Source organism: Carettochelys insculpta, chromosome 13 (genome assembly GCF_033958435.1).
Source record: "Carettochelys insculpta isolate YL-2023 chromosome 13, ASM3395843v1, whole genome shotgun sequence".
NCBI lineage: Eukaryota > Metazoa > Chordata > Testudines > Carettochelyidae > Carettochelys > Carettochelys insculpta.
In genome coordinates, this window is record NC_134149.1 from 482263 (window position 1) to 506298 (window position 24036).

The 24036-nt window shown below is 55.7% G+C and overlaps 1 protein-coding gene across 9 annotated transcripts in view; it reads right to left on the minus strand.

Annotated features, from left to right (window-relative positions):
• Window positions 1-24036, minus strand: part of ITGB1BP2 (integrin subunit beta 1 binding protein 2) — an 83447-nt gene that overhangs the window by 31854 nt on the left and 27557 nt on the right. For 7 of the 9 annotated variants that reach the window (XR_012647260.1, XR_012647259.1, XM_075007569.1 and 4 more), the window contains exons 5-11: window positions 10455-10504; window positions 10205-10261; window positions 6204-6352; window positions 5957-6075; window positions 5615-5670; window positions 4189-4259; window positions 2494-2593 (exon numbers count right to left, since the gene is read on the minus strand). Coding sequence is in view for 7 of the 9 variants with exons in the window: in XM_075007569.1 (XP_074863670.1) it covers window positions 2494-2593; window positions 4189-4259; window positions 5615-5670; window positions 5957-6075; window positions 6204-6352; window positions 10205-10261; window positions 10455-10504 (602 nt within the window). In the remaining 2 variants the exon portion in view is untranslated. Of the gene's footprint in view, window positions 1-2493; window positions 2594-4188; window positions 4260-5614; window positions 5671-5956; window positions 6076-6203; window positions 6353-10204; window positions 10262-10454; window positions 10505-21021; window positions 21531-21849; window positions 23948-24036 lie in introns of those variants that run through there. The other 2 variants (XM_075007575.1, XM_075007576.1) reach the window with 2 other exon arrangements.

A 24036-nucleotide genomic window follows, 5' to 3' on the forward strand; every position in this document is an offset into this window, starting at 1 on the left:
CAGGCAGGCAAAGGTCTTGGGCTGCTCCTGGTGAAAACACTGAGATTTCCGCTACAGCCACAGGGGACGTTAACATTTAGAGAAGAGAAGAGCTGGCAGGGTTGGGCCAGGAACCCACCTTCCTCGCCCACAGCTCCTTGTACTTACCTACCAGGCCAGCAAAGGAGCCAGGCCTTGGCAGTCAAGGTAGCTAGGCTCAGTGCTCTCCCTTGCCACCTAGCCCTGCTGAACTTCGCTGCTTGTCACACCTCACCCCCCGCCACCCCCTAAGGTGTTAAAATGAAGGGATGCACTTCAGCCTGCCCCGCCCACCGAGAAGCTGTGCCATAGCAGCCCAGGAAGAACCCGTCCATGAGAGTAGGAGTGGGCAATAAGCCTGAAGGGGCGCCAGCGCTGTTTTTCCCTGCACATCTACGCGTATTGCTGCCTGCAGCACCCATTGGCTATAGATCACCAGTCCCAGTCAATGGGCGTGGGCAGTGGCACAGACTGGGCACCACTTCCCACAATTCCCATTGGCCAGGAATGGTGATCTGCAGCTAACAGGAGCTGTAAGTGGCCACACCTGCGAACATGCAGAGAAATAAAGCGCTGGCAACCTGCCAAGGGCTAACCCTGCTGAACCCCCTCTGCCCCACAGGCTATTCATTGCCTATCCCTGCACTAGGGGAAATAGCAGTTTTTTTTGTCTCATGTTATGTCAGTTGCACCCACACAATCCTGTAGGAATAAAATGTCTGGCTGTACGGAGCTGCCTGCTTTAGAATAGGTGGAGTAATACCCAGCAGTGCCAATGGAGGCTAACACCTTGCAGCAGTTAGATGAGTGTATGTGAAGAGGTAATAGCAGGAGTTTCAAAAGGCTGATTTGCACTGCCCTAATTTGGTCCTTTCTTGGGTTTTTTCTAACAGCTAAGCAGGACTGCGTCTGGTCAGCCCCGACATGCAAACCTTCAAGGTAAAATCAATGTGGGAAATGGGGACCTTTTGCACTTGCTACAGAAACAGCAGACTAGCTCAGTTTGGACATACTTTCCTATTTTGGCCATTTCTACACATGCCACTTTTGGAAGTGGCATAACAAATGGCCCAAAAATGCTAATGAGGCATGGATGTAAATTTCCAGTGCCTCATTAGTATACGGTCACATGATTCGGAGTCTGGAAGATGCTCTTCCGGACTCCAAAACAGCGTGTAGAGGCGCAGCCCTGGGGAGATCTCCCAGAAGGAAATCCTCCTTCTGGAAGCCCCTTCTTCCTGAAGGGGCCGTGCCTCTACACGCTGTTTTGGAGTCCGGAAGAGCTTATTCCAGACTCCGAACCATGTGACCGTATGCTAATGAGCTGCTGGAAATTTACATGGATGCCTCATTAGCATTTTTGTGCCATTTGTTAGCATGCCACTTTCAGAAAAAGTGGCATGTGTAGAAATGGCCTTTGGGTGCAGCATCCTTACTCCTGATGCCTGTTGGAATAGATACAGCCTCCTCTGGAGGGTCAAAGATATGGAGCTTGTTCATATTCTGCATTGCCTGGGCTGGGTGTAGTTTTGCTGGCATGCTCCAACTTTTTCACTCCCTTCCATTAGGTTTGGCTGAGAGGGCATTTCTTACTATGCATCTATCACTGCCCACTCGAAACACCTGATTGCTGAGCTAATTGCTCAGGCCTGCGCTTCAAGCAGGGAGAAAAGTTTAGGAAAAGTTTGAAGAATAAGCAGAGAGTCAAATACATTGTTACACATACACAGTGCTTTCATTCAGCTTCACTTTAAAAAGCCTCTCAAGAAAACTACATGCACAAAATGCTGGTAAGGCAGCATGTGGTGCTAGAGCTGCATTCACTAAACACCAGAAATCCAGTTAAGGCCCCTACCATTTGTCAGGCTGCCCTGGTTTTCACAGGCACCACAATGCAGCTTAGCCCATGTGATCAACAAAGCCTCCTAACACCTGTACAGTGGTTCTCCTTTTCAAAGCACTGTTCTGCATAAATATTGTTGGAGTCCTCTGCACTAGGCAAAGTGACACATTATTCAGCAAACAACAGAACAGAATGAGGCAGTCACTCAACTACTTCCATCCTGGGTCTGCACTGAGCATGTAAAGATGGTACCCAGTGCGCAGAATGCCCAGTCCCACTCTTCCTATAAGGAGGGATTATCTGCGTACGTAGCACTAAGGAGATTTGCCTTTTCATGCCCACTCTGCCCTTTGTCTAGCACCCTGCTGCTCCAGTGCAGGCCCTCATATTTCTGCCTGTGTTGTGTGGTCAGGAAAGGAGCTGTGTGTCAGCCTCAAATCTAAAATGATTTCCAGCCCAATGTTTGGTGCATGTGCTATTTTCTGAACCCATTTGACCTGTCCTTCCCCAGTTACCAGCCCAGAGTGAGCAGCAGCCCAGTCCAGGACTCCTCTGCTGTCTGCTGACTACTCTAAGAGCCAGGCAGCAGGAGGGCATCTGGTGGCAGTAAGTTGCCTGGCAGGCTCCCATACCTCCTTTAGCCAGCGGTGGTTCCCAGTACTGCAGCCCTCTTGCTCCAGAAAAGCACTGAATTCTGTAGTTTTAATGCCACAGCAACTCCAGTATTTCATACTGGCGAAAGAGCAAGAAGCACATTATTTTGGGATGGGACACATGAGCCTAGGAATGAGAGGAGAGCTGGGGCTTGGGGTTAGAACCAGTTGGAGGCAGGAAGACCTGGTGCTGTCATGTGAGGGACAGGGGACTGACAGCTCCAGAGCCAGATGTGTCCCTCTGCTAGCTTAGCTGTGTGCCATGAGCTGGGGCATCACAGGGCCATGTGATGAAACTAACCAATCCCCCGGTCCAGCTGGATAGAGGGGCTGTGGACTCAGTAGGCCCCCCAGGCTGAGCATCTCTCCTTGTGAAGAAGCTTGTTGTGCTGCTGCCTGGACTGCCACAGAAGAGCAGAGTCAGTGGCCAGTGCAGGGAGGCAGCTGGATACATTCTACAAGGGAAGGCACAAAAGTATCCTGGTTCTGCAGAGTAGCCAGATGTCTGGTTTTTGACTGATGGGACCCTGGAGGCTGCAGTCAGCACTAGCTGGCAGTGCAAAGAGAGCCTGGGCCTTTGGCAGACTCCTTTCTAGCCTGGCTCCACACAGCTGCCAGACTACCTGCAGCCCCTAGGCTTGGTGGCAGCCAGAGAGGTGGCACACACTGCCCTACACTGACCCTGAAGCTCCCATTGGCTGGAAACTGATCACACTGGTAGCTGAAGGGCCAGCACATGCAGGCAGAAGGGAAGCGTGCAGAGCATCCCTGACTGCCGATCATGCACCTAGGGGCCACAGAGATCAAGCAGCTGGTCCCCCACTCCTCTGAACAGCCTGGATTCCCCTCCTGCCAGGGTGACATGTGGAGGGACATGATGCCCCCCAGACACCATGAGCAGGAAGAGGAAGGGGCTGTCCAGTAGCTGGCAGGGCCAGAGTTTCTGGGCTTCTGGGAAGCCTACTGGGGAGCCTGGCGCCTGCAGCAGGAGTCCAGCCTGCCACACTCACTGGCAGCATCAGGGGGAGGGCAGCAGCCCAGCCCCAGCTGGCTCTGCGATCCCAGCACGCTGCCTGTGGGAGGGGCAGGACCACCCCACAAGCCCTGGCAGGAAGCAGAGTGCTGCAGCCAGAGGAGCAGAGTGAGCTGAGACTGCGTTGCTGCCCGACTACTCAGTGAGTGCAGGGAGGCCAGAACCCCACTGCCACTGTCTCAGCCCCACTAGTCCCCTGGCTGCATCAACTGGGGGAAGAGATGGGGAGAAGGCAGAGCAAGGGTGGGAGCACCAGGGCCTGTGGCAAAGGAGAGATGCCCTGATTGTTCCCTGAGTAGTGGGGTCATGTGTTTGGTGTCTCCTCACTGGTCGCCCCTTCCTCTGACATCTGGACTCCCTCACGTAGCCCACAACCCCACACGTACCCCAACCCCCTGCCCTAGCTCTGTGCACTCAAATGCAACCCAAGCCCCTTATGCCTGGTCCCACCTTAGAGCCCTCATCCCCAGCCAGAGCCTTCCCCCGCTCCCACATGCCAGCGCAGCCTGGTGAACCTGACTGGGCACAGGGGGAGCGGGAATCGACCAGCTGGCGAGCAGGGCCTGAGAGAAGAGGCAGGGGGTTCAGGTTTGTGCCATTAGAAAGTTAGTAGCTCTGTGGTTCCAAAGGATGTTTCTTACCCTTCGTGGAAGACAGGAACTCCTGGGTGGAAAGTACAAGCCTCCTGCTCACTCTCGGCCCCCTTAAAGATCTGCCAGGAAAGAGGCAATGGCAAGGGTCAGCACAGCCTGCTGCTGAAAACAAAACCTGCTGAACCTTTACGAGAGGTGGGAGGAAACTTAGTCTTTGCTTAAAGTACAGGTGGGTCCACTTGTGTCCTGCGGGATGTGGCTGGAGACTCAGGAGTCTCATCAGCTGTCTCTTCCCAGCTCCCCCTCCCAGACACAGATTAGTTTTAACTCTTTTGGACCCACATCCTGGGCTGCTGCAGCCATGGGGAAGTTTCTGCCTGGCCTTCCAGGCATTTTTGACAACTGTGAAGTACGCTAGGTAGGCTCCTCCAAGCAGCCTAAGATAGGGACTCATGTGTATCCCATTGAGCGTGGAAGACTCCTGCTAAGCACGATCCCAAGGCCACAGTATTACTTAGCTGTTCAGATGGTGTAAGATCTAGGGCAAGCCTGTGGGAACTGGTTTCACTGGGACTGTGGGCAGGCACATATTTCTCCAGAGGTGCATGCTGGGGTGGGAGGGCTGCTCATGCATTTACTTCTGTGTACAGGAGAGGGCACAGGGACAGGGTCTCTGCCAATCCTGGTGGGCTTGGGGCAATTTGGGAGGCTCAGGGGAATAAGACCAGAGGTATATGCTCTCTACTAGTAATTACCTCAGGTCCCCGCCAATCACCTTTCTCTCCTTACCTTTTCTGTGCTTCCCCACACTGTTCATGTGATGGCTCCCTGCTGGTTTGCTACCTCTTCTGTTTCTGCCAGGCATGCCCTGTGCTGCTCTCCCTCTGCTACCTGTCCCTGCAGACCCAACTGACTTTCTTCTGGCTCTTACTCCCATTCCAATCATTTCTGACCCTTCTCCCCCTGGTTCCCAGTTGCAGTGGCCTGAGCACCCTACTCTAGGGTTCTGGGGTGGGATAAGGCCAGCAGTGGGCATCTCTGCTGTGACAGAACTGCTCTCTGCCATGTAGACAGTCCCAGGGGCCTGCCTTCCAGGCCAGTGGGGCCTGCAGGAGGAGCTTTTTGGGAAGCCCATTGGCGTTGAGTGACAGGGGAGTGGAGACATCAGCTTTGTTGTGAGGCCAGCAGATTCCAGCCCAAACCTTCACTGTGGCTGAAGATGCAACTACATGTCTCTCATAAGCCCCAGGTGCTGAGATTGACTTTTGGCTGGCACGACAGACAACATGAAGACTCTCCGCCCTCCAGTTGCCAAACAAATCTAGAAAGCTGATCTCTGCCTGTGCAGAGCACTAAGCCAGAGTCTCTTGGAGAGGGCCATGTGTCCACAATGCTACAGCTCTGAGATCTGATTCCCCACAGCCTGGGACACTGACATGGACTTGGGACAGAAAGAGCCACAAGTGCAACTCACCGCCTTGCAGCCTGAGTTCTTACAGGGGGTTCCAGGTCTGATCTCTGGGATGGCTTCTGCAATAACCAAAGTACATAGCACAGAACTCTTTATAAGGCTCAGACATCTACCCAGACGCCTTCACTCACACACCCATCACCCAGGACCACACTTCACACTATTCTTCATCAGACACTCCTGACTCCAGTGCACAATTCATCCTGGTATACACCCTCACTACCTGTCAATGGCCTGTGTGTCCTTTACCTGACACACCCCCCTGCTTCTGAGTTGTGCATCCTTCCTACATCCCCTAATTCACAGCCCCAAATCAGCCTGCTAGGCCCATCTCCATCGTATCACCTTTGTACAAGGAGCCGCCCTCTGGGCACTGATCTTTGGGGGCCAACTTCAGCTTCTCCAGGCTCTGCTCCAGGGACCTGGACACTTTAATTGGCAGTGGATGCCTCGGCTCATCAGATCTGGAAGGAACAACCACACATAACAAAGAAAAAATAGTGTTGTTTTCCTCACCACTCAGACTAGCATTCCTGCCACATCCTGGAGGAGGTAGGGGCAAAGCTGTCTATATGGCCAGGACCTGACTCACCTTGGTCTTTCACACTGCATTTTCTCTGCTGACTTGGGACTTTGGATGACGAGTTTTGTGCTTGGCTCAGCCTTCACCTTATCTGAGGTCTGGTCTTGCAGGTAGGGCTCCGTGGGCTTCTCATTGCTGTGACACCCTTTCATGCAGCCCTAAAGGGGAGGAACCAGAGACAAGCTCATTTTGACTGCCCCACTTGAGGGACTTGGAGGTCATGGTGAGATTCGACTGGTTAGGTAATTCTGTTCTAGCACATTAGTCTTGGTTAGTAAAATGTTAACAAAATACTAGATTAAGACACAGCTACACAGGACTCAAGTTTCACTATATAAACGGGGGTCCAAAAAGACAACCAGCAGAGATCAGGAAAAAGAAAGAAGGACACAGCCTAAGACCAGAGCTGCTAAGAACCCTCTGCACAACCATGATGCGCAGACACTAGAATCCAGACGAGCCGGCCCTTGCCTGGCCAACAGGGAAGGTTCACCTGCCATGGTCAGGTCTGGGGAGCATGGCTCTGTGTGCTTTGCAGGTGTATTTTGCTTGTTTGGTAATTGTCGATAAATAGAGAACTAGAATATTACTGTGTGAGGCTGTTTCACTGGTGAAAGGTCCTGCAAATCTACAGGATGTGATGCCCTGAACCCTAGGAGTTGGGTAAGGGTGGGCATTTACATTAACAGAGTTACACCTTGAGTCCTAGGGACTGGATAAAGGTGAGCATGACAGTGAATTTTAAATGGGTAACACTCATGGGCACAGAGTCACAGACTTTGGGAGCAGCCGGGACCAGCATGATCATCTATCTATTCTGATCTCCACATTGCAGGCCATGGTCCCTTGCCCACCCCCTCCTGTTGCAGGCCCATAATCTTTCACTGAGTTACCCACGTCCTCAAGTCTTGATGCAATGGCACCAAATTACAAGGAGTCTAGTCCAGAGCAGCAGGTGACCTGTGCCCCACACTGCAGAGGAAAGCTGCCCTGGAATGCCACAAAGCTGGGACATTTAGCACAGTTATGTGTGGGGCAACATGAAGGGGACACTCCCTAACCAAAGCAGCCTCTGCACCAGGCTGCATTAGTTGTCAGGAAGCAGCGCCAAAAGCATCCCAACAAGCTAGCACTAAAGTGCAGTGGGTGGGATTGGCAGGCACACCAGCTGACTGGGGGATAAAGGGGCCAATGGCCCAGCGACTAAGCATGTCAAAGGGGGCTAAGTGGTCCAGCCACTGCTGTAACTGCTAAACATGTAGCTCTGGGCTCCTTTGAAGTGACAGAGCCATACTGCTGAGCCACTCCATGTGGCTCTGAAGTGGGGGCAGTGGTGCAGTCTGGCCTGTGCTAATGGCTGACTGCCCTTGACCACACCCCTTCCAGGGGCATGGAGGCAGGCCCCCCTGCTCACTTCACTCCAGGGCCCATGGTGGCTGTTGGCCACACTGCCTGCAGGAACCTCTTTGTGCCATCTGGCAAGAGCACAGGGTGAGTACCTGGGTTGACATGAGTCTCCTGGGTCTGGGATATACAATCCAGGTCACCTAAGTATGTTGTGTGAGGTCTCAATCAAAAGGCAGTGTCACACTGGTCATCAGTATCATCACAAACAATTGCTGTGCAAGGAGTTATTCGTCTACACTGACAATTATCTGTCTAAAGGTGGTGTCTAGGGGCTGGCCACTAGTAAAGGTGAGAAAGCAGTTTGTCAGCCAAGAAGTGTCTGGCTCTTTACACCTAAGTACAGTACTGTGTGGTTCATGGTAGGTTCCCCTCCTGAACCCAACAGTAAGAAGGGCTGTGAAGTAAGAGAAAAAGTAACAGGAAGATGCAAACAGCCAGGGGAGGGGAAGAGAGCCCCCCACCTCCGTCTTGACGCGCACATCAAAGATTTGCTCCAGAATATTTGGGGGCAGGGAGAAACAAAAAAAAACAAAAACCCGAGCATCCTTCCCCAAGGTGCCATGTGGACAGCTAATATACTCCAGGAAAGAGGGGGCTCAGGAGGCTGGAGCAAAGATTGGGGCAGATGAACTTGGTTAAATAAGAGGATAACGTCTACTAGTCTCTAGAAAGGATGTTATGATTTTGATTTGTATGTAACTCATTTTTCCAGTGTTTTCACTCTCAGCTGAATCTCTGTTCTCTGACATGAACACCATTCTTGTTTCCATTATAACTTGATCTCGCTACTATGGTCTTAGGCACAATGCTGAACCAGAGTTGACTCTCATAAGCAGGAGTCCTTAGGGAGCTGCAGTCCTGGTAGTCATCAGGGCTTTCAGTGGATGAGGACTGGATGCTACATGGAACCTCCCAAGGATAGGGCAGTTGGTGTGTCCCTATTGCTACCTGACTGGAGAGGCTAAGGCTTGCAGAGGCCAGGAAGGCTGCACACGTGCTGCTACCAAGACTCTGACTCACAGCAGGTGCAAACAAGCTCTTCTCATGATGACGGTAGGTGGTGGTAATGCCTTGCAAAACCCTGGGTTCCTCTGGGGAGCCTTGTAAAAGAACCTCTCGGTCTTCTGAATGCACTGGCCCTTTGCTGGGGAAGGGCAAAGCCAGGACAGGACACAAGACTGAGGAGGAATGTTAGCCAGGAACAGAGAAGGGGTTGGATTGTTGCAAATTAAGAAAAGGCAAGGCATGGGCTTGGCCTGGATGTAATGGCAGGAGGGGGAGGAGTAAGACATGGCCTCTGAGTGAAATGTCCAAGTGAGAGAAAAAAGGCAAGAGGAGAGAGAATTCAGCAGTGAAGGAAGAAGTTTTTCAGACATTTTAAATAGCACTGGTAAGCCGTCCAGGATGAACCTAAAAGAAGCTAAGAAACAGGACTAGGCAAAAGCAAATCCATGCCCAGCAACCAGTCCCTAGGGGTAAGTCTACCCTGCCCCTGTGATAGCACGGCCACGGCAGGGCTGTGACACGGGCAGTGTAGTCACACTTTAGCCCTAGGGGAGAGCTCTCCTGGCAATAACAAAAGCCATCCCGAAAAAAAGGTGATAGCTTTATTGCTAGCAGGCATGGCTCCTGGCGATTTAGCGCTCTCCATACTGATGCTTTGCAGTGCTTAAAATGTGTATTGCTCAGGGATGTGTTTTGAATGATTAAAGTTTTAGTGCTAAAAGTGGCAGTGTAGGCCCAGCCTAGGACTCAGGTGAGTAACATCACGAGGCATAAAAATTCCCACTAGGCTAGAGCACAGGGGTGCAAAGTGGAAAGGCAGGCCCCTTAGAGGGGCGTTCAATTTTGTAAGGGGGGCAGAGCACAATCAGCTGCTGGGCCTCAGGCTTATCAATTTAGAAATCTGTTACTCTTTTAATGTCTGGGTATTCCCATTTATATAATGATTAATAAAGTGTTTACATTTTACAGACTTATTTTCCTACCTGTGCCAAAAGGCTGGGTTTTTTTTTTCATATGAATTTAATCAACATTTCTGTCTGTTTGGATTACATTTGACAGCTTGATGGAGCCCTGCTAATTGCAGGGATGAAAAGTGAGGCCCTAGGTTGGAGGACCAGGAGAGATGGGTGTGGTAGAACTGGACCAGACGCTGGACAGTGAATTGAATAGGGAGGAGATGGACAGAATGGAGACAGGAAGCCAGACAGGAGAGGGATGCACTAGCCAGGACAAAAATGAGGATGTAGATGAGGCAGAGACAAACTAGGTGGGGATAGGGATATGGGCTGGGAAGTGGGCAGGGTGGAGCTGGACTGGCTGGAAACAGTGCTCTGGGCAGAGTGCAGATGGACTGGCTGGGGACAGGGATCTGGGCAGAGATGGGAACGGTCTGACTGGGGGTAGGGGTCTGGCCAGGGAAGGTGGGCAGCGTGGGGTTGGACCAGCCAGAGATAAGTATCTTGTGTGTGTGCGTGTGTGAGAGAGAGAGAGAGAGAGAGGAGTGGGGACAGACTGGCCAAAGGGTTCTGATGTTTTGTTTTGGAGCCAGGTGTGTCAGATACCAGTGGCACATCTGATGAGGTGGGAGGGTGACATACCCTTATGGCGAGGAATTCTGAGAAATCCGTGGTTCGTTTCTTGCAGCAAGACCAGCCCTGGAGACAAGAACAGGACACACATGATCAGATACAGAATACTGCACTGAGCTCCTGAACCGCACCGCCAACATGCCGGCTCTCCATTGTCCTGCAGAGGCACATGGCCTACCATCTGCACCTCAGGGAGGCAGCTACTAGGGTATCTAGTTCTGAACTTCTGACAAGAACTGGCCTTGACTGCCTGACTCACCTTCAGGGCATCATGGAATATGGGAACACCTGGGTGGTACACACATGAATCTACGAGCCAAAAACAAATGAGTGTCAGTGCTTCAGCACACAAATCCTACTGGGAGATCCCGCCATCTATGCTGCTGCCCTGCTCCCTACAGCGCCCCTGCTGGGAGCTCCCCCCGTCAGTGCTGCTGCCCTGCTCCCTACAGCGCCCCTGCTGGGAGCTCCCCCCGTCAGTGCTGCTGCCCTGCTCCCTACAGCGCCCCTGCTGGGAGCTCCCCCCGTCAGTGCTGCTGCCCTGCTCCCTACAGCGCCCCCTGCTGGGAGCTCCCCCCGTCAGTGCTGCTGCCCTGCTCCCTGCAGCGCCCCCTGCTGGGAGCTCCCCCCGTCAGTGCTGCTGCCCTGCTCCCTACAGCGCCCCTGCTGGGAGCTCCCCCCGTCAGTGCTGCTGCCCTGCTCCCTACAGCGCCCCCTGCTGGGAGCTCCCCCCGTCAGTGCTGCTGCCCTGCTCCCTGCAGCGCCCCCTGCTGGGAGCTCCCCCCGTCAGTGCTGCTGCCCTGCTCCCTACAGCGCCCCTGCTGGGAGCTCCCCCCGTCAGTGCTGCTGCCCTGCTCCCTGCAGCGCCCCCTGCTGGGAGCTCCCCCCGTCAGTGCTGCTGCCCTGCTCCCTGCAGCGCCCCCTGCTGGGAGCTCCCCCCGTCAGTGCTGCTGCCCTGCTCCCTGCAGCGCCCCCTGCTGGGAGCTCCCCCCAACAGTGCTGCTGCCCTGCTCCCTGCAGCGCCCCCAGCTGGGAGCTCCCCCCGTCAGTGCTGCTGCCCTGCTCCTTGCAGCGCCCCCTGCTGGGAGCTCCCCCCGTCAGTGCTGCTGCCCTGCTCCCTGCAGCGCCCCCTGCTGGGAGCTCCCCCCGTCAGTGCTGCTGCCCTGCTCCCTGCAGCGCCCCCTGCTGGGAGCTCCCCCCGTCAGTGCTGCTGCCCTGCTCCCTGCAGCGCCCCCTGCTGGGAGCTCCCCCCGTCAGTGCTGCTGCCCTGCTCCCTGCAGCGCCCCCTGCTGGGAGCTCCCCCCATCAGTGCTGCTGCCCTGCTCCCTACAGCGCCCCCTGCTGGGAGCTCCCCCCAACAGTGCTGCTGCCCTGCTCCCTGCAGCGCCCCCTGCTGGGAGCTCCCCCCGTCAGTGCTGCTGCCCTGCTCCCTGCAGCGCCCCCTGCTGGGAGCTCCCCCCATCAGTGCTGCTGCCCTGCTCCCTGCAGCGCCCCCTGCTGGGAGCTCCCCCCGTCAGTGCTGCTGCCCTGCTCCCTGCAGCGCCCCCTGCTGGGAGCTCCCCCCGTCAGTGCTGCTGCCCTGCTCCCTGCAGCGCCCCCTGCTGGGAGCTCCCCCCATCAGTGCTGCTGCCCTGCTCCCTGCAGCGCCCCCAGCTGGGAGCTCCCCCCGTCAGTGCTGCTGCCCTGCTCCTTGCAGCGCCCCCTGCTGGGAGCTCCCCCCAACAGTGCTGCTGCCCTGCTCCCTGCAGCGCCCCTGCTGGGAGCTCCCCCCATCAGTGCTGCTGCCCTGCTCCCTGCAGCGCCCCCTGCTGGGAGCTCCCCCCATCAGTGCTGCTGCCCTGCTCCCTGCAGCGCCCCCTGCTGGGAGCTCCCCCCGACAGTGCTGCTGCCCTGCTCCTTGCAGCGCCCCCTGCTGGGAGCTCCCCCCGTCAGTGCTGCTGCCCTGCTCCCTGCAGCGCCCCCTGCTGGGAGCTCCCCCCATCAGTGCTGCTGCCCTGCTCCCTGCAGCGCCCCCTGCTGGGAGCTCCCCCCGACAGTGCTGCTGCCCTGCTCCCTGCAGCGCCCCCTGCTGGGAGCTCCCCCCATCAGTGCTGCTGCCCTGCTCCCTGCAGCGCCCCCTGCTGGGAGCTCCCCCCGACAGTGCTGCTGCCCTGCTCCCTGCAGCGCCCCCTGCTGGGAGCTCCCCCCGACAGTGCTGCTGCCCTGCTCCCTGCAGCGCCCCCTGCTGGGAGCTCCCCCCGTCAGTGCTGCTGCCCTGCTCCCTGCAGCGCCCCCTGCTGGGAGCTCCCCCCGTCAGTGCTGCTGCCCTGCTCCCTGCAGCGCCCCCTGCTGGGAGCTCCCCCCAACAGTGCTGCTGCCCTGCTCCCTGCAGCGCCCCCTGCTGGGAGCTCCCCCCAACAGTGCTGCTGCCCTGCTCCCTGCAGCGCCCCCTGCTGGGAGCTCCCCCCAACAGTGCTGCTGCCCTGCTCCTTGCAGCGCCCCCTGCTGAGAGCTCCCCCCGACAGTGCTGCTGCCCTGCTCCCTGCAGCGCCCCCTGCTGGGAGCTCCCCCCGTCAGTGCTGCTGCCCTGCTCCCTGCAGCGCCCCCTGCTGGGAGCTCCCCCCAACAGTGCTGCTGCCCTGCTCCCTGCAGCGCCCCCTGCTGGGAGCTCCCCCCAACAGTGCTGCTGCCCTGCTCCCTGCAGCGCCCCCTGCTGGGAGCTCCCCCCGTCAGTGCTGCTGCCCTGCTCCTTGCAGCGCCCCCTGCTGAGAGCTCCCCCCGTCAGTGCTGCTGCCCTGCTCCCTGCAGCGCCCCCTGCTGGGAGCTCCCCCCGTCAGTGCTGTTGCCCTGCTCCCTGCAGCGCCCCCTGCTGGGAGCTCCCCCCATCAGTGCTGCTGCCCTGCTCCCTGCAGCGCCCCCTGCTGGGAGCTCCCCCCGTCAGTGCTGCTGCCCTGCTCCCTGCAGCGCCCCCTGCTGGGAGCTCCCCCCAACAGTGCTGCTGCCCTGCTCCCTGCAGCGCCCCCTGCTGGGAGCTCCCCCCGTCAGTGCTGCTGCCCTGCTCCGTGCAGCGCCCCCTGCTGAGAGCTCCCCCCGTCAGTGCTGCTGCCCTGCTCCCTGCAGCGCCCCCTGCTGGGAGCTCCCCCCGTCAGTGCTGCTGCCCTGCTCCCTGCAGCGCCCCCTGCTGGGAGCTCCCCCCGTCAGTGCTGCTGCCCTGCTCCCTGCAGCGCCCCCTGCTGGGAGCTCCCCCCAACAGTGCTGCTGCCCTGCTCCCTGCAGCGCCCCCTGCTGGGAGCTCCCCCCATCAGTGCTGCTGCCCTGCTCCCTGCAGCGCCCCCTGCTGGGAGCTCCCCCCGTCAGTGCTGCTGCCCTGCTCCCTGCAGCGCCCCCTGCTGGGAGCTCCCCCCGTCAGTGCTGCTGCCCTGCTCCCTGCAGCGCCCCCTGCTGGGAGCTCCCCCCGTCAGTGCTGCTGCCCTGCTCCCTACAGCGCCCCCTGCTGGGAGCTCCCCCCAACAGTGCTGCTGCCCTGCTCCCTGCAGCGCCCCCTGCTGGGAGCTCCCCCCGTCAGTGCTGCTGCCCTGCTCCCTACAGCGCCCCCTGCTGGGAGCTCCCCCCGTCAGTGCTGCTGCCCTGCTCCCTGCAGCGCCCCCTGCTGGGAGCTCCCCCCGTCAGTGCTGCTGCCCTGCTCCCTACAGCGCCCCCTGCTGGGAGCTCCCCCCAACAGTGCTGCTGCCCTGCTCCCTACAGCGCCCCCTGTTGGGAGCTCCCCCCGTCAGTGCTGCTGCCCTGCTCCCTGCAGCGCCCCCTGCTGGGAGCTCCCCCCGTCAGTGCTGCTGCCCTGCTCCCTACAGCGCCCCCTGCTGGGAGCTCCCCCCGTCAGTGCTGCTGCCCTGCTCCCTACAGCGCCCCCTGCTGGGAGCTCCCCCCAACAGTGCTGCTGCCCTGCTCCCTGCAGCGCCCCCTGCTGGGAGCTCCCCCCAACAGTGCTGCTGCCCTGCTCCCTGCAGCGCCCCCTGCTGGGAGCTCCCCCCAACAGTGCTGCTGCCCTGCTCCCTGCAGCGCCCCCTGCTGGGAGCTCCCCCCAACAGTGCTGCTGCCCTGCTCCCTGCAGCGCCCCCTGCTGGGAGCTCCCCCCATCAGTGCTGCTGCCCTGCTCCCTGCAGCGCCCCCTGCTGGGAGCTCCCCCCAACAGTGCTGCTGCCCTGCTCCCTGCAGCGCCCCCTGCTGGGAGCTCCCCCCGTCAGTGCTGCTGCCCTGCTCCCTGCAGCGCCCCCTGCTGGGAGCTCCCCCCGTCAGTGCTGTTGCCCTGCTCCCTACAGCGCCCCCTGCTGGGAGCTCCCCCCGACAGTGCTGCTGCCCTGCTCCCTGCAGCGCCCCCTGTTGGGAGCTCCCCCCGTCAGTGCTGTTGCCCTGCTCCCTGCAGCGCCCCCTGCTGGGAGCTCCCCCCGTCAGTGCTGCTGCCCTGCTCCCTGCAGCGCCCCCTGCTGGGAGCTCCCCCCGTCAGTGCTGCTGCCCTGCTCCCTGCAGCGCCCCCTGCTGGGAGCTCCCCCCGTCAGTGCTGCTGCCCTGCTCCCTGCAGCGCCCCCTGCTGGGAGCTCCCCCCGACAGTGCTGCTGCCCTGCTCCCTGCAGCGCCCCCTGCTGGGAGCTCCCCTTGTCAGTGCTGCTGCCCTGCTCCCTGCAGCGCCCCCTGCTGGGAGCTCCCCCCAACAGTGCTGTTGCCCTGCTCCCTGCAGCGCCCCCTGCTGGGAGCTCCCCCCAACAGTGCTACTGCCCTGCTCCCTGCAGCGCCCCCTGTTGGGAACTCCCCCTCGTCAGTGCTGCTGCCCTGCTCCCTACAGCGCCCCCTGCTGGGAGCTCCCCCCCGACAGTGTTGCCGCCCTGCTCCCTGCAGCGCCCCCTGCTGGGAGCTCCCCCCAACAGTGCTGCTGCCCTGCTCCCTGCAGCGCCCCCTGTTGGGAACTCCCCCTCGTCAGTGCTGCTGCCCTGCTCCCTACAGCGCCCCCTGCTGGGAGCTCCCCCCCGACAGTGTTGCCGCCCTGCTCCCTGCAGCGCCCCCTGCTGGGAGCTCCCCCCAACAGTGCTGCCGCCCTGCTCCCTACAGCGCCCCCTGCTGGGAGCTTCCCCCTTGTCAGTGCTGCTGCCCTGCTCCCTGCAGCGCCCCCTGCTGGGAGCTCCCCCCAACAGTGCTGCTGCCCTGCTCCCTACAGCGCCCCCTGCTGGGAGCTTCCCCCTTGTCAGTGCTGCTGCCCTGCTCCCTGCAGCGCCCCCTGCTGGGAGCTCCCTCTGTCAGTGCTGCTGCCCTGCTCCCTACAGCGCCCCCTGTTGGGAGCTTCCCCCTTGTCAGTGCTGCTGCCCTGCTCCCTGCAGCGCCCCTGCTGGGAGCTCCCCCCAACAGTGCTGCTGCCCTGCTCCCTGCAGCGCCCCCTGTCTGAAGGAGGGGGTTGTGACCTGGGGGAGAGGATTGGGTGCAGGGTCCATGAGGGGATGTGGGTGCAGGGGAGGATTCTCGCCTGCGGAAGGGATACAGCAGCAGGTGCAGGTCTGAGAGGAAGTTGTGACCTGGGGCAGGGGGCAGGGGGCAGGAGGTACAACCACTTTGGTTGCTGACCTGGGGCTGGGGAGTGGGGTGCAGGGCCTGGGGGTGGGTGCAGGAGAGGATTCTGACCTGGGTGGAAAGTTGTGGGAGCAGGTGCAGGGTGTGGGTGGGAGTTCGGGTGCAGTGCCAAAGACAGGCCCTGGCCCTGGAGGCACTTACCTAAGCAGGTCCTGGGCAGCAGCACGCCAAGGCAGTCAGCAGACCTGGCGCACTGGCTGGTCCATGTGGCTCTCTGCACTGGGGCAGGAGAGGGCTTCATGGGCCCCAGCAAAATCTCCAGCAACTGTTTGTCTGGAGACCAGCCAATGGGAGCTGAGAAATTGTGCTGCACTGGCCCCACCCCAGGTGTAGGGGCCAGCCTCAGGCAGGATTAAAAGGTTTGGCTGGTAGGAACCGGCCCCAGAGCTGTATCTTGCATGGCCCTGCTGTAGCCTATCTGTGACCGTTTCCACTCCTCAGTGCTACACAGCTAGTTGACAGGCCATAAACCTAATTTAAAATTATGAGCTGTGCACAAACCCTAGTTCGCTGCACCACTATGATATGCCATGGGGCAATCCAGAATAATCAGTAGCAGTGTCACCCCTGCCTTCTAACCTGGGGGCCCTCTATGGGGCCTTGCTTCTGTACCCTCCAGTCTGGACTGCTCGCACATAGCCTCCAGCAAGTACCTCATTTCCAGCCATATTCATGTGCGCTGCAGCCAGCCAGCCATAGCTTGGCTCTTACCAGCCTTGGCCATACTGCAGGGTGACTGCAACACCCTCTCACCCACTCGCAGGCCTTACCCTAGAAATGGATGGCCTGTAATGCCCAACATTGCTCTTATACAATACACATATGAAAAGCGGGTTCTTTTTTAAGATATGCCATCATATTGTTTTAAATTGTTCTTCGGACACTTCAAGTTAAATGCACTGGATTGGATAAAGCAATAAATAGTTTATCTACACAGAAAGAGATTTTAATGGATTACTGGCGAAGAGGCATAACGGTCAGAAATTAGTTGCAAGAACAAAAAAGATAAAACACAGCTAAGTATCTAACTTAACAAGCTAAAAGCTAAATTCAAAGTAAAGTTTTTTTTCTCATCACATGCGCTCAAAAGTCTTGTTGACCAAACTTTTAGGCTGGGCCCATTCTTCTTTGTCCCTTTTTATGTTGTGAATCAATGGCCAGAGAGATGAGGAAGCAGCCAGGGGAGTGCTCCTTGAGGCATTTGTCCCTCACTTTTACAATGTCAGTTCCCTTCTAGAAAATATTTCCAGCTGAGATTCAGGACCTAGAGAATCTACAAGGCAGGACATTCCCTTAGGTCTTCCCCACTTTAGGGGGGTTCTTTGGTTCCCCAGCCTGCTCAACATTTTCTTTATTCATTGCTTACACATAAATTAAGCAAAGCAGACATTCCTTTGTTTGACACAGACCTGTTTGAAAAATTATGAGGTTTCAAATGATACGTCACAGCACACACTGTTCAAAAGTTGTTTAAAAACGAGTAGGATGTGGACCAAGGTTGCCTCTTATCATTCGCAAACATGGGCAGAATGAATTGTGTTACGTGCACCAATGTGGAGGTGATGTGTGACACGTGATGTTTGATGCATTACCTCCCTATTGGTGCACATAACACACCAAAATGTATGTGGCAGGGGTGGGGCTAAAGGGTTCGGCAAGGAGGAGTCTCAGGGCTGGAGCTGAAGGTTGGACTGCAGAGGGTGAGGGCTCCAGCAGGGATGTGGACCCTGGGGTGCAGCATGCAACTAAGAGGCATGGAGTGCAGGCTTCTTCATATCTGCAGTGGGGAGAGAGGAGTCCCCCAAGCACCACCGGGGCTAGGAGGGAGGGCACCTCTCCCATGGCCATGGGACTAGTCCAGACCAGACTGGGTTAGGGCCAGGGGAGAGGTGCCTCTCCCCTGGCTGCAGCAGGTCCATGGCTGGTTTGGGTCCAGGTGCACTGGGGGAGAGGACCGAAGTCCTGAGCACCTGCACAGTGCTTAATAGGCTGCTGCATGGCTACACATTTTAGAGGGAACTTAGTTGTGGACACAGGGGCACATTCTGCCATGTCCAGCCTTCTGAAAAAGGCTGTGAAATAAGTAGCTAGGGCTTCCCCATGCCTACAGAACCCTCTACTGGGAGACTGTAAGCTTATTGGATTGTTAACGTATGTTGCAACCACTGTTATAAGTTTGTAACAAATCAATCATAGTTGCAATCACTGTTATATGACTGCAATAAATCAGGCACAAAGTGGGGTTAGTGAGAGGTCTATAAGAAGCTGATGATTTGCTGGTTATGTTTATTTTATTTGTATGCACGTATTATTTTTGCATTTGAAGTTATGGAGTATATACTTGTACTTGTATTTCAAACGTTTGCTTCTGAGATATTAGCAGGAAATTTGGCCAGGCTCTTGTGAAAGTTTGATTAGTCAAGTGAAGAGAAGTACATGGCTGACGAGGAGCCTTGAAAGGTGCCAACCCACATCTGTGAATATTCAGACCGGGACGGGAGCAATGGCTTCCACCTGCAAGAGCTAAGTTGTGCATGGACAAGTGACTTGTTCATGTGACAAACTCCATTTTGTGACTTGCTCGTGTGACATATTGCATTGTTTTCTGCAGAAGAACAATGGGAGTCCAGCCCCCGACTGAGGATATAAAAGGGGCCTTTGTAGTTTCCCCATTTTGTATTCAGTCTGGCTTCTCACTTCTGGAGTGTCTTGGCTACGAACTGAAGCTTGAACAAACTACTGATGACCCATCTTGACAGTGGGTATATTCCAGAGACTTGATTAAAGAAAACACATTATTCCACTTGTGGAAGAAGCCCACACCAAGAACTTTACTACTGGCGCTTGTAGTTTGCAATTGGTCTTTGCAATTTGATTCCTTTAATAATTCTAACTTCCTTCCTTCCTTTCTATAAACAACCCTTTAGATTTTAGGTTCTAAAGGACTGGCTCAGAGTGCTTTCTGGATAAGATATGAGTCATACAGTGACCTGGGAATGTGGCTGGGATCATAAGAACATTTTGATTGGGTGAGACTGGTTTTCATCACCTCTTTTCTGAACTGTATAAGGAGTGGCACTAGAGGTCTGAGCTTCCCTCTGCTGAGCAGCTTGTGCATTCTTTGTCTTGGGATCTGCTCCAGCTGTCAGTGAGGTGCTTCTCAGAGCAACATGAAGCCAGTCCCTGCCCTGCAGAAGTGAGGCAGATTGCAATGAGACAGAATGTCTGCTACATTGTCTTTAGTGCAAGCGTTTGGACCAATCAGGCTATTGCCAGGCCTGGTCTGCAGGGTAACATTTCTCAGATTTGCATGGTGCCTCTGTGAGATACAATAGGGTCACAACATGTGCGAGGGTTTGGTGTTGAGAACCCTCACAAATGTTGAATTTCACAAATATAATTTCGAAGATCATTTTACCCCATTTTACCCTAGCCAAGGGAGTGGAACTCAGCGGGCTCCCAGGCAGCTCTGGGCAGCAGATGGGGAAGGTGGAACCCAGTGGCAGGGCCATGCGGAGATAGTTGGTGGCTGGGCCATGCCCCTGGCCAGAGACAGGGTCAGGCACACCGCTCTATATAGGCCAGGCCGGGGCCAGCAGCTGCTGTTGTGGTGAGGGGAGGGGTGTGGACACCGCCAGAGCTGCGGCGGCTGCTGGAGTGGGGCCCCCTTTATGCCCGACCTCCAGCGCAGGTACCATGGCCCCATGCTCCGGCCTCATCCATGCCCTGCACTGCTCCACCTGCAGCCCCCAGAGTGTGTGGGGTCTCTGGCCCAGTGTGTTGCTGCAGAGAGTAGGGCAACCATATCTCCCTGTCCCAGATATGGAACAGGGAGATACAGGGGGAGGGGCAGCTCCTCCCAGCTCCACCATGCCCCAGGCAGCTCCCTTCTCTTGGAGCCCCAGGGAAGTGACAGATGCCAGTGCTCCACTCCCAAGCCGTAGGGAATGACAGCTGCCAGTGGTCTCCCCCAGCCATGCCTCAGAGGGCCCAAATACAGGACAAATAGTCCCTTTAAAAAGTAAGGAGGGACACCTTTTTGGCATCGCATATATGGGACTGTCCCACCAAATATGCAACGGTGGTCACCCTAGTGGGGAGGGATCCTCTACTTTCACACCCCTGCCATGTCAGCAACCCCCAAGTGGGCTTGGGAAAGGGCCTGGAGTGGGTGGGGGGCTGTGGTTAGTACAGGGTCCCTGCAGTGGTAACTGTGGCTGGCAGGACTGGGAGAAGACCTGTTTGGAAGCTGCTCTACTCCCCTGCCTAGTCCAGCATGGGAAAGTGAAACTGACTCCCACAGTCACGCTTCTTCTCCCAGCTGCAGATGCTGTAGAGAGCTGGGCCGGGCAGGCTTGCCTCTCACGTTTCCAGCTTTCCTTCGCTCTTTGTCGTCCTGCCACCTCGCTCGGTGCCCCGGCTAAAGCCACCTTCGTTCTTGTAGATGTTGCGCTGCCGGGTGAGCTGCTCGCAAATAACTGAATTCACGCATGTTAAACTCGTGAAAGTCACGACCTGCTGCACTCCACTAAGGACAGGCACCTGCAGATGCTCTCTGGGCAGCCACTGCTCGACCTGCTTCTCATGCACCCAAGGCACCAGCGACTGCTCTGGGCCTTGAGGATCCTACCCTAACTAAGAGCAGAGCCCAGGGCACTCATGTCCCTGGAACTCCAGCCAGCGATTCAATCCCTGTCTGGAAGAGATTGTGGCTTAACAACAATTGCCTCCACTCACCTGCTCTCTCACACATGCTCGCTTGTGGCTTAGTGGGAGAATTGGCCCTGGAAAAACACCACTAAAATGTGGAACACTTTCAGGGAATTGGAGGGGGAAGGGAGCCAAATTATGTCCAGGCCTAAGGCCCCAGGGTAGCTTAATGCTACCATGCAATTCAGTGAGGACTGGTATCAGCTCATGCACAGGATTTTCATCCCACCCACATTATCGGGCAGTATTCACTGGCTGAGTACTGCTAACTCAGGCTGGCATTTCCAAGTGTCAGGGAATAGAGTGAGCCTCTTGTTCCCTGAAAATCCCCACAGTTTAACTTGGTCCTGCCCTGAGGGCAGGGGACAGGACTCAGCAACCTCTCGAGGTCCCTTCCAGTTCTAGTGTTCTATGATTGTATGAACTTTTCCTATTTGACACATGGACAAGGAAAGATTGTAACACAATGGAGGAAAGCAGCTCAAATCTTAGCTCACTAACTCCTGGGAAACAAACCCACTTACCTGCTGAGTTCTTATCGGCATCAAATCTTTGCCCGCAGCCCTTGTTGTAACACAGCAAAGCCATTTCCAAGGGTCACTGCAGCAAGTGTAACTCCCGTCCTGTGGTGCAGAGGGCCTGTAAACGCCCTGTCCTGGGGCTAATTAATCACACCGCTCCACTGTTGCTCCGTAAAGCCTACAGCAGAGAGGCTGGAAGGAGGGATGGGCAGGGTCTATCTTTAGCAGCAGCCAGAGAGAGGCAGTCTGACAAGCACAGAGCAGCCCAAAGATGGGCATGTAGATGGATCAGCTGTCTGGACCTGTCTGTCAGCTTCTGTGTCACTGTCTAAGCAGGCATTGCTGTCCTGCCCCCTCCGGAGATGGGAAGGCCATTGTAGCAGTAGGCAGGAAAAGGAACAAAATGTGAAAGAAGCTAAATTTATCCCTAGTGCGAGTCCACAAACATAACAATACAGTCCCAGTGCTAGGGAGGGTGTGGCCAAGGCCATGATCAGACAAATCGCCTTCCTTTATCTTACTCAGTGACTCCACAGCACAATCAGTCACTTTGCAGCAGCACAGTTTTTCCAATGACCTGCTCAGTCTGACTTCTGGGTTCTTCTCCTTGCACCCACCCTTCCCATTCCCTAAGAATTTAGCTAGTGAGTCAATCACAGAGTCCAGCGCATCCATCTACGTGTGAATGTAACCCACACGCCTAGGGTGTGGGTCACTGTCCCATAGACCACTTACACAAAGAAAGAGTGCGTCTCCCCTACAGCCTGAGATTAGAGCCACCTGGCCTTTAGCTCAAGCTGCAGAGGCTCCTCCACTAAGGTCTGAGGTTCACATTCACCTTGGTGTTACTTATTACATATAGTCGCATTGTGGGCGGGATGGAAAACGCCCTTAGACTAGCAGATGAACAATTTAAAAAACATGCTTGAAGTACAGTTTAAATCCCAGAGAAGTGTGTGGCCAGACAGTGTTAGAACAGGGCTTGGGCAGGAGCTGCTTGTACAGTACAGTTTTCTTATCATAACAGTACTTACACAGTGGGTAGGAGGAGACTGGGTTATAAGGCAATACATGTAATTATCTTGCCTTAACTAATAGGAAAAGTACACCTGCAGTAAATAATTTTAAGTCTGAACCTATGGTATAGAAATATTTGGCCAGAAACATGGGAGGGTTTAGATAAGCCAAACATTACAGAAAGAACCAAAATATTCTAGCAACCAAGGGAAGACACGTTGCAGAAGGCCCTGAGAAGACTGTTGAACATCCAGCGTGATACATTGACTGATAGGTCTGGGGAGGAAGGTGCCAGCTATTGCTAGATACATGAGACATCCGTGTGCAAAGGAACCAGCTGGAACTCAGCAAAGCATCTCAGACAGGTTCTTGTGAAATCCAGCTGTGAATGAAGCCTGCTGTGGTAGGGTGACAGTCTCTAGCATGTGCTTAGAAGACCTCACTGAATTCAGAGTAAACATTGTTGGGGTCCGTTGTATTAAATGCAAAAAGCCTACGTGTCACTGTGGACCAGGTTTGTAAGCAGCCTCTTGAAGAGGGGTCAAGTCACTGCAGGAACACCCTGTATGGCCAGGCATGGCACAGCAACTGTCTTGTCCTATGGCCTCCCTGGTATTGACGGCTCCTTCACTGCAGTGGTCTATCTCCCCACACAGCTTGTCCCTCCGACCCAGTCATGCTACAATCCACCCCTTCTGGAGTAACACAATCCAATGTCCTTGCAGCAGATCTTCTGTCTACCTCTGGGTTCTGTGGTCTTTACAATGTGGCATTCTATACCTTGGGGGAGTGTCAGGTAAAACCCATGGCCCTGTTCCTCCTCCTTTTCCCCAGACAGCAGAAACAGTCTCACTCCCAGCTGCCCCATTCAAATACAAACAACCAGGCCCCTCCTCTCACTTTTGGCCTGCTTCCTGGGCAAACAATGTCACCTGGCTGCACTTCCTGCCCCCCAACAAAGCTCAGGTTACAAAGGCATGCCAATTGTATACATGCAGAAACTATCACACCCCAAACTCCCATCACCAACTAGGTATTGATGCAGGGCCTGGAGAAACAGAGGGGCACACCCAGGGTTACTACTGACAGTAGAAAATACATACAACATGATAAGGTAAATAAAATCCTGACAGTCCCCACTCTGTCACAGACACACACACTCTGGACCTTCCTTGACCATTCCACTGACATCACTGAGCTCACAGGAGAATGTTGTACAATGGCCTACAAGCCCCACTCAGAGTTTGCCCAGCTTGGTCCTCCTCTGGATTCTCCTCCCAGAATGCCACCACTTTCCCCACTTACAGCAGAAAAACGCTCCGAGATCAGAGGTTTTACTTGCCACAAAAATTTAGGAAAGTTTTATTCTCATTATAACTATGCACATAAAGCCAAGCAAGTCATATTAGGCTCCACAGCCTGCTGGAGCATGCTAACTTTGCTGCTCTAATTAGCAAATGGATTGCATGGGTCTGTCCAGAAATGCAGGTTAAAGACTTTTAGAAAAGAGGCACCCAGGGAAGCTGCTGGGAAGGAATTTTGCATAATTCAATGCTGCATTGCCCACGGGTTGAACAGTGTCTCCAAAGATAATATCGGTCCTTAAGTGCCAGTGGGCTCAGTGCCTGGTGACATTTGTCCTTCCCAGGCTAGGAAGTGTCAAAAGTCCAAAGGCACTGATGACTACCTGGAAAGGTTTGGCCACAGCAGCCAGAGAGGAGTCCCAAACTTAGTTCATGTTGCTTTATAATGTCACCTTCTCAATCAAGCCTTGACCTATGATCTCACGATGTCCTATCAAACAGACTAGCTAGCTTTTTCCTTGTCATTTCATAGGCGAGGAAGAGGGCACCGTTGGATGGGAGTGCACGTATTACAGTGGGCATCAGTCCACAGTAAAGAGCGGTGAAACCTACAACACAAATACTATAGTCAGGTGAGAGCTCACAGCGCCTGTGACAAACAGAATGTTCCACAGAGCCCACAATAGCTCTGCTTGGT